At 56.7% G+C, this 18,524-nt stretch overlaps 1 protein-coding gene across 1 annotated transcript in view; it reads right to left on the reverse strand.

Moving 5' to 3' along the window:
* The window catches only part of RTN4RL1 (reticulon 4 receptor like 1), a 66,315-nt gene extending 51,060 nt beyond the window's left edge, over positions 1–15,255 (reverse strand). Inside the window, exon 1 of the mRNA XM_054573321.1 lies at positions 15,200–15,255. Within this exon, the coding sequence (XP_054429296.1) occupies positions 15,200–15,212 (13 nt within the window). The 5' untranslated portion in view covers positions 15,213–15,255. The remainder of the gene's footprint in view (positions 1–15,199) is intronic.
* Positions 15,256–18,524: the final 3,269 nt, after the last annotated feature.

Consider the following 18,524-nt stretch of genomic DNA (forward strand, 5'->3'; position numbering starts at 1 on the left):
CAGACACTGCAGTGGCGGCATGTGTGCAAGGACTATCTTCTTTTCTTTCCCTTTTCTCTCTCTTTTAAAAAAAATGTATATTTTATTTTATTTTTTTGACTAATTCTGTTAAGATTGTAATGTGGCAAGCTTGTTAGTAAAAACGTCCTGGCCAGTTCCCAGTGGGGCGGAAGGGCGGGGCCCTGGAGACGCAAACCTACCACCTGGGAGCCCCCGCACCCCAGGCAGGGGGAGCCTGGGTCCGTCTCTGCGGAGGACAGGGCGAGGGGCAGGAAGGCCTGGGCCCCCATTGTGGGCTACACAGTCTGAGCCCAGGGCAGACGTGTTTACCAGCAGCTTCCCTCTCTACCCTCTGCTCTCTAAGGACAACCCTCCACCAATAGCAGGCCTTCCCGTGTTGCTGCTGCTCTTTCCAGGACAGTGTGAGAGAGAAATTGATCCAGCCTCCTCTGTAGAGAAGGTGACAGCTCTCACCCCAGACTCCCGAGGGCTTCGCCCAGCGGCACTGCCAGCTCCTCGGACACACCCTGCTCCTCCCAGGCCTTGTCGGCCAGCTGAGAAGGGGGCGGGCTGTCAGCCTGCGCAAAGCGGGGAAGCGCCCTGCAGAGGTCCCGAGGCCTGTGGAGGTCTGCTCGGGCAGGCAGGCAGGGGACACCCCCGGCCACTTTTGTATGGATCCTAGAACAAAAAATAAAGGGATCTACAATGAGGAAAAAGACCAGGGAGGCAAGGCCACCAGGAAGAGGGCTGTGGCGTTCATTTTGGCACTTGGGGTGCCCACAGGGCCTGGCACGCAGTAGGCTTCTCTGTCCGTGGCTGCTGAAGAACAGATAAGGATGATGAAGATGGAACACTAGCAACGTCTCACGGAGGCCTTGCTCTGTGCCAGAAAAGCACTTTACATCCATTTTGTCACAAATCTCAGAACCCTAAGAGGTAGGAAACATTAGCCCACTTTTCAGATGACCAAACTGAGGCCCAAAGAATTAAAAGCACTTGCCCCAGGTCAGGCAGCTGATAAGCGGCAGAGCAGGGCCCTGGTTCCCGCCTGTCTGGCTCCACAGCTCCTGCCTTCAGCTGCCTGGCTCCACATATGGAGGCAACAGGAGAAGCCACGCAGACCAGAAATAAATGCGAGAGGAAGGAGCCAGAAGCAGCGTCTGTTGCCCAGGCCAAGGCACGGGGCTGGGTTTTCCTCTCTGCTCAGGGAGACCATGTTGAGAAGGAAAAGGCAGGTGCGTAGAGGCCAGGGTCATGGGCCAGCAGTTAGAGGAGATGCACCAGCTTTCTGGGGAGGCCTCCAGCCTCATCCCACTTTTGTAAGCCCATGGAAATCACGTGGGAATGCCTTCCACAGCTCCCCTGCACTGCCTTAAAGGACTTCTCCCTGGCCCTCGGTGGAGGGGGCAAAGAGTTCAGGACACAGCCAGTCCTCCCCAAAGAGAGCCCCCTCCACCCAAAGGGACCTGTCCCCGCTGGTCCTGAGACTCCTGCCCCTAGCCAGGACTGTCCTGTGTCAGTCTAACCATTCCCATGGACTCAGTCCTGGATACAGAGAGGCAAACCTTCAAGAGCGGTTACGCTGGCCTGCAGGAAGGACAGCACCGGAAGTTACCACTACTACTACCACTGAGGCGGTATGTGTTGAGCTCCTATTCTGGGCAAGAACTTTATCAGCATCATCCCATTTAGTCTTTATGACCCTATGAGATAGGTACTCTTATTAGCCCCATTTTACAGATGGAGTAACTCCAGTTCAGAGAAATAAGGTCATTCCCAGAACTTGAACATGGGCCTAGTGAGATCCTGTAAGTGAAACCACCCCACTTGGAGATGAAGGGTCTAGCCACTGACCCCTGGAATGAGATCTCCCTGCCAGACCTCCTCTTTGAGAGAAAGCCCCCACTGAGCAAGGACAACCGCTCGCATGGCCGGAGAGGCCACCAGCGCGGGCTCTGCTGGGGTGGAGGTACCAGGAGAGGCTGGGAAGGGGGCTCTGGAGAGAAAAGCGGCACGCTACCGTGTTATCGGCCAGTGCGTCTTGGACATTGCGGAACACATCAGCCGATGGCCCCTAACGCTGCGTGAGGTTGGGCAAACAGCTGCAACTCTCTGGGCCGCGGTTTTCTCCAATGAGCTATAAGGTCCCTTCTGGCATCACAGAGCCTACAAATCTGTCCAAATCACACAAATCCCCTGGTCCCGATCAGAAGCGAGGGGCATGGTCTTTATCATACTCCATTCTCAAGAGTTTTGGGTGCCACACGCCACTCCAACCTCAAGGGAGACTAATGCCTCTGTCCATCTCCACCCCGCCCCGTGTACCCACACAGCTTCACTGGAGATCTAGGCATGTTCACAGCCTCAAAACACACAGGCGTGCACAGGCCCCCACAAAGCTCCAGAGCCGCCTGGCTGCTGCTTGGGGGAGTGTCAGGCCCACATACTAGGGGGCTTCTCCAACCTCCTACAATGGTGTCCACCCCCCGGGCTCCCTGTGAAGGCCTTGACCTCTCACCCTCGTCTCCTTCCTCAGCCCAGAGGCCCTCACAGCCCGTGGGTCAAGGTGTGTACACAGGTGTTGGCTGTGGCATGGTTCCTAACAGCAGAAACCTGGAAACAGCCTCCATGCACACCCCAAGGGGACTAGCAGTTACAGGATGGACAGTTTGTAGCCATTAAAACAGGTTTAGCCATTAAAAACATTATGAACCTCGGAAGGTGTTTGAGATATACTGTTAATTCAACAAGACAGGGCACACTTGCATGAATGTAGGTGAGAAGCATAGAAGAAAGGAGGAACCAAATGTCCTGAGAGGGATGCGCTTTCCACTCTCTGGGTTGTGGGATTTACAGCAATTTTCTTCCTTTTGCCAATCTGTGGTTTTCCAATGTTTTCTGCCATGTATATGCATTATTTGAAAAGTTGAAAAAATTTCCTCTGGGAAAAAAGGCTGACATAAATGAGGCAGTGGGTGAAAAAGACAAGACCACATGCAGAACTAAGTTCTGTGTTTCATACTTGGGGGTAAAAGGGAGCTGGTCTCTGCCCTTGACCTCAGGCCGCAGCCTGGGCTTCATGAACAACCGAGGAGAAGTGTCTGACCCAGTGGGAAGGGGAATCCCCAGACTCACCGCTCCTTGGAGGCCCCATCAATGCTGTTGCTCTGGTCTGTGCTTGGACTCCTCCCCCTGGCCAAGTGGCTGCTGGACTTGGGGTGACCCCAAACTCTGGGGCTCTCCAAAGGAACCTGAGCATGGGCTACACCTCGGAACACTTGCCCTGCCCACAGTCAAGGTCCCAGAGACAGAGCTCGGTAGTGTGTCAAGCACCCGCCTGCCTCAGGGCCTTTGCGCTTGTCCCCTCATCCGGAGAGCTCTTCCCAAGCAGGAGTAAGAGCTGATGGCTGCAGAGAGCCTGCCCTCACTTCACTTAGGCCTCTGTTCCCATGTCGCCTTATCAGAAAGATTTCCCAGCCAGTCTCTCTAACAGCTCTCTGGTCACCCTCTGTGCCTTAATTAACTTCTGTTAATTTTCACCTAAGCACCTACCCCCACCTAACAGAACAGTCAGTCATTTATTGTCTATTCTCCCCGCTAGAATGTAAGCTCCATAAGAACAGGGGACTTGGTTTTCATTCATTGCTTCATCCCCAGTACCAAGCCAGCAGTAGGCAGGCACTCAATAGTGGTTCAATGTCTGTCAAATGAAGAGAGCCTCCCCACACCCTTTCGGCTGACAGAATAAAAGGCGACCAGCTCATCCACGGATAGATAATCCATATGTGACAATGATCCATGACAGGTGTGAGGTGGAAAAACATAGCTGGCGAAGCTGGGGTCTTCCTTCTGGGAAATAAAGCTGGGAATACCAAGAATGTGGGGCAATTAGCAGCGGGAGGAGGAGGTGAAAAGCCACCCTGAAGAGCAAGCCACGCAGGCGGAGACGCGGGCCATGAGTAAGATGGAAAACCCTGGGTGCCGACCCCGGGGCAGGAGCAGGGGCAGCCTGGCTGGGGGGAAGGAGGGGCCGGGGAGGGACCGCGGACAGGCTGCCACTTCCTGTTCTGGAGGTGTCTGGAGTCCAGTTCCCACATCTCTTTGCAATGATCCCCCATTTTCCAACAAGCATATCTAACCTCTGCAATCCGATTAGTTCATTAAGGCAGAAATAGCAGCCCACGGCGGGGCCAGGGGTGGGGGTGGCGGGCAGCGGACCAGCTACAGGAGGGTAATAACGAACCTCTGCTACTTCAAGGCAGCCCCAGGGCCAGGCGCCACCCCGCGGTCTGGTGGCAACATTTCCCCCTTTGGCTGGTACTTTCTCCTGAGCCTGGGCCTGTGAACTGCCCCCAGCCTCTCTCGCTCAGCTCCGAGATTCTATTTCAACTGCAGACCTGGGCAACAACCCGGGAGGAAGCAGTTCCAAGTAACAAGGCCGGGTCCCCTCCCCCAGGCACCACCCCGAGCTGGACTTCACCTGGCAACTGTATCTCCTAGTGTTCGGTCCAGCCTCGTGTAAACATTGCAGATCTCTGAAGCCCAGAGTGTCCACCAGAGGTTTTTCATTTGCCACGGGATCAATAGTGCAAATGTTGTTCCATAAAAACCTGCCAAGCACAGCCCTAAACTTTTCTGAGTGAGAGTCCTGTTTCTTTCCCCGCTCTGCTCCTGCCCCACTGCAATCCGCTCCTGCCCCCCTGCAATCCGCTCAGGCTTTTTGTGCCTGCGGCTTCCAGGGAGGCAGCAGCCCCGGCCTCTGTAGCCTCGCAGAGCCTCAGTGTCCTCGCCTGTAACTTGGGGCTAAGAAAAACAGCCTTTTTTGATTTCAATGAGTCACTGCACAGGGAAAACTGTGAGACTCCTTTCGGCATCCTCCTCCCTAAAAAAAGAACCAAACCCAAAAACCTGTTTTCTGCTGGCCCCTGGCACTGAGTTTTTTGTTTTTCTTTCTTTTTAATCCCTAAGTAACCATGATTTAATTTTTCTTACTGTTAAAGTACAATGTAAAAATTATGTTTCGGCAGTAAGTTTCTTGGGTTCCAACTTAAATGCACATTCAACCAACATTTCTAATCAACTCATAAAGACATGACATTAGTTGTTGATTCAACACTGTCTACTCAATGTCTACATTATGTGTTACACTTTCTTTTGTGCAGGATGCTGTTTCAGTTGGATCTTGGTAAGAAAACCAGAGAGCATGCTCAGATTGAGTAATTCGATGAATCCATAATAAGGGTGAGAAGGACAAGGGTTGGGAAAGCCCTAAGAGACACTGTTTTCTTACCCCGCCCCTCCCCTGCAACCGGGCCTGAGAGGGGAAGGAGCTCTCACTGAACCTGGAGACAGAGCTGCTGAGATCTGCTGGCAGGAGCCCCATAGCAGATGCTGTGAGGACCTGCCTATCCCTTGCTTTTACCATTTCAGCAAACACCAGCCTGACTTCCAACTGCCAAAACCTGCATTTCTTTGCCTGAGGGCTTTCTCCAGCAGCAGAGCAGCCTTTGCTCACCCACAGAGCAGGCCGAAAGTGCCTGGGAATTCATCGCCCCACAGGCACAACACTCAGCCAAGGCAGGTGGGAGGTGTGTATAAATACCCGCTCCCTGCCCTTTGGGCGAGCTAACTTTGAGGTGCGTGTTCTAGACTGTGTCCTGAAATTCCCCAAGGGGGTGAAGTTCTGGTTGCCCAGGCAGTAACTGGCGCGGCAGGCACCCGTTGTTGGCTCCTTCCCTTCTCTGTCTCATTTCCCCACTCGCCTACTGGCATTTCCCAGGATGCCTCCCAAACTAATGACTGGCCCTTGAATCCTTGTCTCAGGCTGTACTTCTGGAAGAAACTTTGGGTGATGGTGGAGGGACCTGGGGAGCCATGGAGACTCATCACTGGTTGAAGCCAACTGGAAGCAAGAGGGCACGGGAGCCCACAGCTGAGGCTGGACGGGCCAGCGTCCTGAGACAGGCAGCAGGGGAGAGTGGGTCTGCAGGGGCAAGAGGTGAAGAGTCTCCTCGTGGCACTTGCCATCCAGTGGGGAAGGCAGATAATACAAGAGTAACTGCAGTAAAATTGGCTGAGTACATGATGGGAAAGGCTAGGGTGTTACGGCAATTTCAGGACTGCACCCCTAGTCCAGAAGGCGCAGGAAGGTTTCCCACAGGCAGTGATGTGTAAGCTGGGTTCTGAAGCGCAGGACTGAAGGCAAAGGGTGCCCTCAGCAGAATAAGGTGCTTGTGCAAAGCCTTACAGATGAGACAGCGCGATTCAGTGGGACTGAAAGAAATTCCTTAGACCTGGGCTTCAGAGTTCAAAGTGGGCGCCCTGGGGAAGGGGGAGGGGGGAGCTGCAGGTGGGGCAAGGGGGCGGGGCTTGACGGCCAAGCTGGGAAGTCTGGACCATCCTCCAGAGAAAAAGGAATCACTGAAGCTTTTTCAGCAAGGGACTCGCTTGTACTGCATCATAGACTGTGGCCACAATGGAAAGGCTGACTTGAGTGAAGGCGAGTGTAGAGGCAGGCAGGCAGGCTGCTGACGTGGCTGGGAGAAGACAGTGGCCGGGCTAGGGTAGAGGCCTGGGGAGGAGATGTGAAGGGCACCCACGGAGAACGCGGCACTTCCCGGCGGCCTCCTGAGGGCCTGGGGAGAGGCTCGTCCCTGGGTCCAGTTCTCAGGCTGAGGGTAGCTGGGAGGGTAGTGGTGCCCGAAGCCAGAGATGGGGGACATGGGGAAGGAGCAGGTATGCAGTGAGCTCTGGGAGCATCAGGGATCAGCTGGAATGGTGGCTCTGGACATCAGAAGCAACATGTCGACTGGAGATGGAACAACGTGGCGGGCAGCCAGCGAGTGGGCGCTGCAGCCAGAGCATGCTGAAGCCCCCAGCGCTGCGTGCGCAGGAGGGCGGGCCCAGGGCACGGCCCGGAGGGCACCGCGTCTGAGCACGGCAAGAGGAGGTGAAGCCAGCAGAGAGGCTGCGGAGCAGCAGCCAGAGGAGAGGAAGACCAAGGAGCTGCTAGCAGGGAAGCCAAGGGGCAACTGTGGCCGATGGAGTCAAATGCCACCAGAAGGTCAGGTGAGACAAGGGAAATGTCTGGTAAGGTCAGCATCAAGCCAGAGCAGTGACAATGGAGTGATGGAGGAGATAGCCAGAAGTCCCTGAGCCGAGGGTGGGGGGACGAGGGGGCGGGGCGGGGAGGGCAAGGAGACTCCACGGACAGACAATTTCTGCCCGGGGCCTAAATGGCCACACGGTGTCCAAAAGGAGAGGAGGAAGCTGCCTACCTCACTGTAGGAGGGAGCTCAGACTCAGGCCCTGGGGTCAGTGCAGTGTCCCCTCTGTTAGCACATAACATACATCACATCCAGTGGCCTTCCTGGGGGCACTGTCCTGCCAGGAGGGACAAGAGGGGAGGCTGCTGGGCGACAGTGAGGCTAGAGGAGGAGGCCCCTTGTCCCAGCTCTGTGCTTGTCCGTTTTATATTCTGGGTTCCAACTCTGGATATCCTTTCAAGAAACTCTTCTACCGCTCAAAAACATTTGGAAAACCATTAATCTTGTCATATTACAGATGGGGAAACTGAGGTCAGAGAGGCAGAAACATGCCCGGGGTCTAGTGAGTCAGCCACAGAGATGGAACCAAACACTGCCCCAGGACTCCGAGCTTGGTATCCTGTCCACACTCCCTGAGTCCCCCCGGGAGAGCAGCGCCATGGCCAGACCAAAGCCAGGGTCGCACAGCTGGCGGCCAGCGAAGACAGAGACAGACAGGAGAGTAAACACACACGGCGTGATGCCCGCAGCACATGCCAAGGAGGGGGACGCTGGCGGTGACGAGCCGCCCCAGGCTCGCGGCGGAGCTGCTTTCCCCAACGTCCGGCCAGCCCGGCTGTGCCACACTGGCCACCGAGCGACCCACCCAGGCCCTGCCTCCCCGAGGCTGTCCGGCCTCAGCCTCGAAGCCCCTACACCACAGGCTCCTTCCCTCTCCCAGCCTGCTCAGACAAGCCCATGAATAGAACATTAAAGGCAAACCTTCTAAAAGAAAAGGCAGCTCCCTGGTAGGAGTCGCCTCACTAAATGTCAAATGCAGAGCAAGGCTTCCTGCCTTGTGTGCTTCTCACTAATGGAAGCACCTTAGCCTCCATACCCCCATCATCCAATTGCCCTATAAATAAATCATCGTAAGAAGAATGCCAGTTTCCCCCCGAGGGCCTCATGAATCTTGCTATAGAAGCATATGTAAAGGCCCCTTTGCTATGTGTTGGCTCAGGTGCCCGGAGAGAAAGAGAAAGATGGCAAGGCCCATGAGGAGAGTTTTAGGGGTGGAAACAAACTTTCACGCCGCCTCTGTGGGCTGAGACTTGAGGGCCCAGCTTTTCTCCTGACCTGGGAAGACTTTTGCTCAATTGCCTGCACACCCGCCCCAAACAAGATGCCACTGCCCTTAAGAATCAGCCCAGAAAGCTGCCACCAGGCCCCGTCCCCGGGGGCTGCGGTCTGTCTTATAGCAGATACCCAGTGAGTCATGTCCACCCACCTCTGTGTGGACAAGCCACATACCCGCTCAATAATCTTTGCTCACATGTGGCACATGCGGCGCTGGCCTGCCCACTCCTGGAGTCCCCCTCTGAGTGGCTCACCAGGCCACCCATGGCACCAATGCCGTGCTGGACCAGGGGCTCCAAGGCCAGCAGGCCAGGAGCATGCACTGAGGTGCTCCGCTCTGCGACAGACCTCTGGCACGCACACTCCCGGAGCCTGTTGTGAGCTCACCAGGTGTAATTCTTTCCTTTTTTATAACATATTTTATTTATTTATTTAGAGAGAGGGGAAAGGAGGAAGAAAGAGAAGGAAAGGTGGATGTGTTAGAAAAACATCAATGGATTGGGTGCCTCTCACACGTGCCTCAACTGGGGACCAGGTCCAAAACCCAGACATACGCCCTGACCGGGAATCGAACCGGCAACCTTTTGCTTCCAGAGAAGACGCTCAGCCACACCAGCCAGGGCTCACCAGGTGTGTTTCTGCGCACACACAGAGTGCTGTGCCAACCCTCTTGCTCTGCCAGCACTGAATCAGTCAGCAGGGGCTGTTTGCAGTTTTGGATCCCAATTTGGCTGGTTGATTAGACTTGGAAACACCCATGGTATTTGCTCGATCAGACACCCCGCCCCTCTGTGGTAAAGGGGGCTCCTTGCGCAGAGATGGGGTTCTGTTCTTATAGACCCTGAGGTCAGCTAAACTCTTTCCCTTACTTCATCTTCTTCTTTTTTTCCCCCAAACCACAGGAAGAACTGGCCTCTCTGGAACTTACCCATGGTGGAAAGGCAGAAGTCCTTTCGGGGGTCCAGCTCTGAGTTCTGCAGTTACCATCCCACCAGCAGGCCAGGGCTGGGCCATGAGGAAGCTCCCCAGGGGCGACTAGCACTCCGGGGGGGGGGCAGGCACGGGGGGGGGGCCCCCTACCTCATGCATGCCGACCGCCACCCACCTGGGCCAGCGCATCCTGGCGCTGGCGCTCCCCAGACAACTACCAACCAGTCTGCGACACACAGCTATTAGCAAACCCACCAGGTCAGTCCGGAATGGGAATCTAGGGAGAGCAATGTATGGGGAGGGTCCAGCGCCCAAGCAAACCATGGCCGGGCCTTTCTCAAGGGCATGAGAGCCGACAGACTGGTGCTGGCCCACTGTCCCACCTCGGTCTACAATGCAGAAACCAAAGCAGGAGACAGCAGGCGATAGGTGCATCAACCCAGACATAAAGTGGGGGAGAGGAGGAGACACATGTGAGACAGTGGCTCAGGGTCCCTGAAGCCCCAGGTCCCAGCCAGAGACATTCCTGGAGGAAACCCAGGAGGGGAGGGCAGGGGAACTAGCAGGGAGCTCAGTAACAAGACACAAATGAGCCCGCAGTACCCAACACGCTGCAAAACAAATGTCACATAAATCAAGGCAGATGGGCACGTGAGACAGTGGGGCTTAGAGGCTGAGAGAGCAAGGCAGAGAGTGTGAGAGCAGACAGGGCTGGGACTGCGTTCTGTGCCAACAGTGTGCCAGCTGAGAGACCCAGGGCAAGCGACTTCATTTACCCGTGCCTCAGTTTTCTTATCCGTACAGCAGGGACAAGCACAGGCTGATCTTGAAGGGCGACTGCGGAGATGGCGTGAGGCAAGGCGTGGAGTACACTTAGCGCGGCCCATCGGTAATTATAAGCACTTATTGTCAGCATGTGGACAGGGACTGGCAGAAGCAGGCCCAAGGCAGGTTGGGAAGAAGAGTCCAGTCCCAGCAGGGACTTCGTCCAGCGAGCACCCAGCCCTCCCAGCAGGCTCAGCCAGGCGTGCTGAGTCCCAAGGTGGCTTTGCCTCACGCTGGTGATGGACACCAAGTCAGCTGTGCTTCCTGTCCAAGTCAATGCCATCGGGGAGGTCCCTGCTCCTGGGCCCCCCAGCCAGCTCCAAGGACCCCTCGCCCTGAGGTCCCCACCCCGCCCCTCTCTTCAACTCACTTCTGCTCAGGGCGGCCTGGCCAAGCATACCCCGAAAAAAGGGCTGCTTCCGGCACTCTGCACGGAGGTCCTGCCTTCTGCTGTCCCTGGAGGCTCTGTTCCTGTTTCGCCAGCTATTTTGCTTCCTCGGCCATCTGTTCCCTCCCTGTCATCTCCTCTCTGCTTTAACCTTAACCACTACTTTGCTGCAGATGGTAGCGAACAGATCCGTTCTTGACATCCTTCGTGATGCCGCCCCCCCCCCCCCCGCCATCTCCAGCAAGTGAACTTCTGCTCTGTCCTTTTCCAGGCCTGACTCCAAAGCTGGGAGTTGGGTTCACCCCTCAAGCCTCCTTCCTAGGTCCCATCTGCTGCCACTTCTGCCACAGGTCAGAGGGCAAACACCTACTCTTTCCTTCGCCTTTGCCTTTTCCTAACGAGACTTCCTCTTTTCAAGGTTGGCCAAGAGCCTCTCCTGGCACCACGCCCACTGTCTGCTCCAAGTGTCTACCTGTTCTGTACACGCAGAGCCCTTTAACCCTCCAGAGGGCTCCGGGTTGGCCGCCTGAGACAGAGACCAGGAGCTCTGGGATGTGGTCCCTCCTGGAGAGGTGGGACCAGCGAAGCCATGCGGGGACTTTGGGTCCTGCACAGTCTCTCTGTAGAAAATGGACATGTGAACTGCACTGAGGTGTTGGCATGTCAGGAACTGAACCAAACAACACACCCCTATGTTGTCTCAGCTCACAAGGGGACGCCATACTGCCTTCCTGGTCTTTCTCTGGCTACGGTAAGAACACGCACGCAGGGACTTTAGTTAGCAACTCGCTCTGCCTCTTCTTTCTCTGGAGGTGTCCTGGCGCTCCTCGAAATTTCCTCTTCTTGGCTTCTCTTTTCTGGCAAAAGGACCAGGAGCTCTGAGGAAAGAAGCAGCCCAGAAGCTCCCAATTAAAGAAGCTGTTTTCATGACATTGGCTGCACTCCTTGAGTGGGACGGAGCTGGTCCGGGGAGACTGAAATTCCACTTCTGCACCTGCATTTGGCTAAGCAGCCTCCTAGCTCAACCCCCTCAAGCGGGCTCTTGCCGTCCCCTCCATGCTTTCTCTGCAGCAAAAAGAAGAGTGTCTTCGCTGTCCATGGAACACTCCTCTCTTCCCCTCTCCGCAGGGGCTCAAGTGGGCCGGGTCACCAACAGCTCCAAGAGTGGCCTGCTCACACCTGGTCACATGGAGGCCCTCTGACCATCTAGGGAACCGCTGGATTCAAATCAACTGAGCATCTGACAGCCCCACGGTCCGGTCCTCCTGGTGCCTCCCCTCCTTCCCACAAAGGAAACCCAATCTGGCCACCAGGCCAGCCCATCTGGCTATGGAAACCAAAAGGACAAAATGCATCTTACTGGGTTGCAGGCCTTAATCTAGCTCTTGCTGAATTATTCAGGGGTGGCATTAACTTATAAATGTGTGTGTTTGACTGATTTTGTGGTTGATGTACAGATAAATTCTAATGAAAGACAGCTATAAGATTTTAAATTATTAATTAGACTGCCACTTAACAAAGTCTATTTGGCACTCTATTTCTTTGCTTAACAAGACAAAAATTTTAAGGTTCTGTATTAGCCCAGGGGCTGTTGATTTGCATTCTCTTTTTTATAGCTCAACAAATGAAAACCATAGATTCTAACCTTAAGCAGGCCCCTTCTGGTAAAGCAAAATCCCCAGCGGGCTGACCTTCCCTCCTGGGTGGTACTGGGTGGCCTGGGGCCTTGCTTGCCCTGCCTGCCTCTCGTCTCTGACCAGAGGTTTGCTTTTTATATCCCTGGTTGTACCAGGGTAGGCCGGGGTATGGAAAAGCTGGCAGGGCAGCTGCCGAAGCCTTCAGCTACCAGCACTGTCAGCAGCAAGATCCACTCAGGGCCGTTCTGGTTCACCGAGGTGGGGCTGTGCCCAGTAGAGTCTGTTCATTAAGAGATGCAAGGCAGCACCCCCTAAAATGTTCTGCGAGGGTACAGCATCTCACTAGCTGTAACAGGACAACCAGAAGTCAGAGAGATGACTGACCCTCATGGGCAATGCCCACTCTCACCCGCTCCCTTCTCAGGCTTCAAACCACTGTGCCTCCTAAGTCCACAAAGCACTCCATTGTCAGGGCCATGAGCCTTGCCCTTTGCAGAAAGATAAGGCCTTCCTCCAGGACCTAGGGAGGGTTAATTTTTTTTCCATCTTTCAAACCCTTTTCCAAATCATAATTAACTATGAAACTCCCTCAGGGCCAGGACCCTATGCAGTGTTCTGAATCTGATAGGCAGGGAAATTGCAATCCATCCTATAACATTTTTAATTGGAGACTTTAGGGGCAATTCCAGAAGCAGAAGCTTCCATGGCCACCTCCCTTGACATTAGCTGCAGGCACTCCTTTGGCTTTGGACACATACCTAGAATCCACACCGAGAACCTGAGCGTCCTACATGTGTGTAAAACAGACAAGTCCTAGGGATCAGATCTGGGGCTGAAGGAGAAAATCGCCCAGGAAAGAACGAAAATAAAAGTCCTTGGCCCACACAGGGTCCCAGCAGCAGGCTCCAGGCCTCAGAACAGAGCCATCTCTGTTCTATTTCCCTCGGGCCAATCCAGGTGGAAACCTCTTCATTGGCTGAAGGTCTCCCACCAGCTAGGCTGTGCAGGAAGGGAAAAATAGCCTTAGCGGAAAACACACGTGACTTCCAAGCCTCCAGGGCCACCTCTTGAGCAGGGTAAGGGCCTCCCCCAGGGAGCAGCCCCCAGAATGCACTGGGCTCATCCCAAGCTGGGCCTCTGGCTAGCAAGGATGGGAGAAAAAGGCTCCTGGAGGCTGCTCAAGCCTCCCTGGGCACCTAAACCATCTAAACACAGTACGTGGGCTGCTTCATGGCTCATTTCTAACTGCAAACTGCCAAAAGACAAAACACCAAAAGGAAAGTGAGATGTTAAGTCCTCTTCACTATCTCCATCACAGACCAGCAGCCAGACGTGGTGGCCTTTTAAAACTGCTTGGGAAGCCTTCTGCACTGGGGCAAGTTTGCATGCTCCAGGCCCAAGTTTCTCAGATCTGGGCCTGCACTCAGCTCTGTAACAAGCACCTTCTTTGTGCAGAGACATGCTGGCCAGCACACCGGTTGCTGAAAGGACTTTTAGTCTCTTTCTACAGGGACAAGGAACTGGAGTGTATCAGTGAAGTGTTTTCTCCAACCAACCAGAGAGACTTTTGTTACACCACATTGAAAAGCAGCCATCATTTCCCTGGCACCGCACCGACCCACGTGGAGGGCACAACTCACACCCAAGTTTGTGAGTATTGACAGGACAGGGGTAACCCAGGATCTTGGGTCAGCCTGAGCGACTGGGGACCATCACACAACCCTTACCGCTCCTGGCGAAGGCGTGATTTCTTCCCCCACCTGCCTGACCTACTTACAGGGTCTCTTCCAGCACCACCACACCTGCTTCTCTCTGCCCACCTTGAGGTTTTTTCTTCCCCCTCCTCCAGCCACCTTCCCCTGCCGGTTTTCTCCTCCATTCTACTGTGAGGTCAGAATCCTGTGCTTACGACAACTCGGCCTGTTGCCATGGAAACAGGGGCGGATTAAGGCTAGAGCGCGGAGCGCAGGGATCAGGCCCCTCCGCTACCTGAGCTCCCGCTTCAGCCGGTTTCCGCAGGGCCCGGACAGCCCGCTGCAGGCGCCGTGGCTTGTCGGCCTCCCGGCAGGGGCCGAAGACCCGGAGGAGGGGCGGGTCCCGCCGGGGCATCACTGCCCACCCGGACTTGGGAGGGGATAGAGGCAGGCTTAGAGGTCGGGGCAGCGGATAATGGGGCCCACGCGGTCAGGGCATGGTCACCTGCCTTCCTTGGGCCCCACTACCCGCTCCCCGAGCGGCAGCCACGTGGGGGCGCGGCGGGATTTCCCCAGCGCCCGCGCCAACTTTGCAGCGCTTGCCAATGAGCCGGGCTGCCGGAGGGTAGCGGTGAGGTGGCCAAAGAGCCAGATCTGAAGTTCAGCCTGGCACAGGCAGCGCACGCAGCCAGCACAGCCTCCGCCTTCGCATCCCTCCACTCCAGGCATAGAGAAAGTTTGAGAAAGCGGACATTAGGCGCTAGCCATCCCCCTTGACCGCTGGGTGCCCGGAGCTTGGAAACCAAAGCTGGGCTGCAGCGAAGGTGCCGGCGTCCGGGCCCCACCTGGGAAGCTAGCGCGCGCAACGAGCCGCCCGGGCCGCTTGGTGACTGACCTATGGCTGCGCTGGAGCGCGGGTTGGACGCGGCCCCCCCGCTAAAGCAGCAGAAGCCGGCGACGTGTGCCCGCGCAGGGGACTGAGCCTGCAAGTGCAAAACTTTGTAATGGCAAAGCAAAGGTCCCAGGAGGCCGGCTCCCTTTCCATCATGGGCAACTCACTGTGGTCTGGAAATGACCTCACCGAGCCTGATCCCTAGGCCCGGTCGCTAGATCCACGGGGCAAATCCCGTGTCTCGCAACCAGCCACCGGCCGGGATTGAGCTCCAGCAGCAACCCCCCGCGGGTGCGTCCCCGCAAAGCCCGCCAGCCCGCCAGCCCGCCAGCCCGCCAGGGGCTGCTCCAAGGCCGGAGCCCCGGCGCCAGGCAGCTCTCGGAGAGCTCCAGGGCTCGCGGCTCTGCCCCGTGCGCATCCAACTCCAACTTGCCCCTGCGGCTCCAACTCACCTTTGCGAAGCATGTTGGCCGCGGGGCCGCCACTCCGAGGTCGGCCTAGGCGCGCTCCCTCCAGGGTCTGGATTCAAATCCTTGGGCGCTGGCTGCAGCTAATCCGAGCGCGTCGAGGCGGGGGCAAGCCGGGGATCCGCTTGTGCCCGGCGGCCCGGCCCCGCAGGGGCATGGTGAGCCTTAGCCCCGCTCAGAGGGCACCGGCGCCCACCAGCAACCGCGGCGCTGCCATGCAGCCCCGCGCGCTCGCTCAGCTCCGGGACGAGCGTCTTGCTCGGCGAAGCCGGCGGCCTGCTTCTGCAGCCCAGAGCACTTTGCAGGCGGTTTTGAGGGGGGACGCCGCCCCCCGGCCGCGGCCCCCTCCTTTCCGCCCCCTCGGGCCGCCGCCGCCGCGGCTGCTGCAAAAGGGCGCTCGCATGCAACGCGGAGCTCCCAGGAAAGCGCCCGGCGCGCGTTTGCAGGACCGAGCGTTCGGCGGAGCGGGGCGCCTCCCTTCCTCCCCCCAGCGTCCCCACCTCTCCTCCTCCCCCCTCCCTCCCTCGCTCGCTAGCTCCCTCCCCCTCGCTCCGCTCCCCGCCCCCGCTCACGGAGCGCCTCCCATACAAAATTTATGAAAGTGCTCTCAGCTCGCGGTGCCGAGTGCCGTCCTATTCCCAGGGCAGCGGCGCTCAGCCGTGCGGCGCCGCCTCCTAAGGTGTTTTCGCTGTGCCCGCCCCCGGAGACGTTCCTCCACCCGCGTCCGTCCAAGTACCTGCCCCAGCCCCCTAGCCAGTCGTCGGACCACTCGAAAGCCCCTCCCGGGCCCCTGGGCTCCCCAGAGCTCGCACTCGCAGCCCAACCCCCGCGCGTTCGCCCTTCGCGGATGGAGGTCACCCAGCCAAGCGGCTGGAAGCGTGCGCTCTGCCGACCGGCTGGGACGAGACGACCGCCGCCCGGAGCCCTCAATCACAAGTCCGCACCCCTGCCCATCTCCTCTTTGGACGGCTCCTCCCAGCCCGGAGCAGCTCCGACGGACCCTGCCGCCTCGCATCCCGTGTCCCAGGACACTGTTCTTTTTGCGAGGAGGTGTGGCGTGCCCCCAGGCGGGTGTAGACCTCGCGGCAAGCAGTCTAGGAGGCTCCGTTGCAAACCCTACAGAGAAAGAAGAACCAATGTGGGGCTCAAGTGGGCTATCTCCGCCTAGAGGGCCCTCTGATTTCCCTTGGACTATACAGACCCCACCCGGGGCTTCGTAGGAAATGGAGGCTGCACCGCCTAGAAAATAGGTCCCGCAGGGGGCAGGCAGGGCCGAGCGTCGGGAAGGTTCAGGCTAGTCCAGATCCCGGGTGGAGGGCGGCACCCCCTGCTGGCCTCGGATAGAGGGGTCCTGGAAGAGGAGAAAGAGTGGGCTAAATCACTCATTCAACACACTTTTATTGAGAGTGTATCATGTGCAGGGCGCTACTATTCTTGGGACTTCAGCCAATGAAAAAGACAAGGTCCCTGCCTTTGTGGAGTTTGAAGTCTAATAGGAACCTAAGGAGGAAAAAGTCTGGATGAGATGGTGCTTGGGGAAAAAAAACAATTATTCTGAAGCTGACATGAGGGGGTCAGGGAAAGCTCTTTGAACAGGTGACATTTAAGCAGAGATATAATTGAAGCGTGAGAATGAGTTGTGTGATTCGTTGGAGAAAAAGTTCGCATGACAGGAAGGTCAAAAAAGCTGATATCATTCCTTCACTCACGCATGCATTCACTGCACTTAAGTTGGGGTGTGAGCTAACTATGTAGGCTGGGATTTCCAGAAGCTTGGGGAAGAGAGACCCACAAGCCACCTCAGAATGTGACAGGGGGAGACACAAAGTGTGGGAGAGGTCCCTGCGAGCCCTGTATGGGGATGAAGGACCATCAGGGAAGGCGTCACAGAAGAGGTGACATTTGAGTTAGGTCTTGAAGGCTGTGTTCAACAGGCTGAGGAGAAAGGCCATTTCAGGCCGGAGAATTTCAGGCAGGCGAGTTGCTTGGAGGTGAGAAAGTAACCTTGCTCTGAAGATTAAAAAGACTGGTCCACCTTGGGGTGGGAACAGAAGAGGAGGCGTTCTGTCTCTTAGCCTTGACCAGCTGCAGGGCTGGACCGGCCCCGCACCCTGCCTGAGCCCCGCCAGGCTGACACGCAAGCTGAACTCAACGACACCGAGAACTTGTGGCGGCCCTCCGCAAGTCAACGGAGGCCCACAGAGGGTGAACAACTTGCTCAGCATCACACGGCAGATCAGGGCCAACGTGCAAGCCCGAATCAGGGTGTGTTCCTCCGCCTGCCACCGCCCCTTACCTCCCTGCCCCACAAACCCCAGCATCTTAGGCAAAGTTGGCTGGAGCTGGGCGTGAGTGTGAGAAGCAGAGTTATTTCAGCTTCAGGAGGGCTGGGGTGGGGGTGACTGCAGGCGGGTGTTGTGGTATAATGTGGGGGTGCACTCTGCCCACCTTCTTGTCAGGCAGTAATTACTCAGACTGCTGAGTAACTCAGGCAGGGAGACCCCCACAGACAGATGGAGGTGTTCTTGGACCAAGTTCAAAAACAGCCCCCAACGTTTAGCACTGCAGGGTCTTGGGGGACATGCTCCCATCTGTTTTGATGTCTAGTTCTCACAAACATCATCTGGTTTCCTAATGGGGGCCAGGGCGGCTCACTTAGACAGAGGCTGTTATAAGAGGAGAGGGGAATTTCATTACCAACAGGCCCCACCTCTAACTTAGAAAAAGCCCGAAGGGGCAGGGTGTCTGCTAAGGAGAAGCCACTGCTCTGCTGGAGCCGGTCTTCTCTCCCTTGGAACTTATAACTGCAGCCAGAGGTAACGCTGCCGAGGAGCTGGACCTTAGTGATGTGAAGGGGGAGGAGCTGGGCTCAGGGGATCCCTAGAATTGATATCCCTCTCCCTGGGGATCCAGAGAAACTAGGGGAAGATGGGAAAGTCACATTAAAGGGAGAGGTGTGCTCCGGGGACCCATGTCAGCCACATTCCTGTTCCCAGTTGTGACTGTCTGAAGAGCATGAGTCAGTGGCCCCAGAGGCAGAGCACGGCCCCTTCTGGTCCTCCCCTTGGCCGCTGACCTCCTCCCTGCCCAGCCATCCCTCCCTCCTCTCTGGGCAGCCTCCTAGGTAGGGCCAGTCCTGGGTTGCTTGTTTTTCACTTCTCTCCGCACCTTAATTAGGAGTTTCCAAGCTGGGAGGGCCTCCAGGGGAGCCTGAGGCCACAGAGCTGACTTAAAGGGCCAGCTGTGCTCACATCTGCATGGGCTGCAGAGAGGGGACCCGGTGCCAGAAGGCTTGGTGGGCAAACGGCCC

The sequence above is a fragment of the Pteronotus mesoamericanus genome, unplaced genomic scaffold (assembly GCF_021234165.1).
Source record: "Pteronotus mesoamericanus isolate MK-2021 breed Mesoamerican mustached bat unplaced genomic scaffold, CSHL_Meso_final contig_246, whole genome shotgun sequence".
NCBI lineage: Eukaryota > Metazoa > Chordata > Mammalia > Chiroptera > Mormoopidae > Pteronotus > Pteronotus mesoamericanus.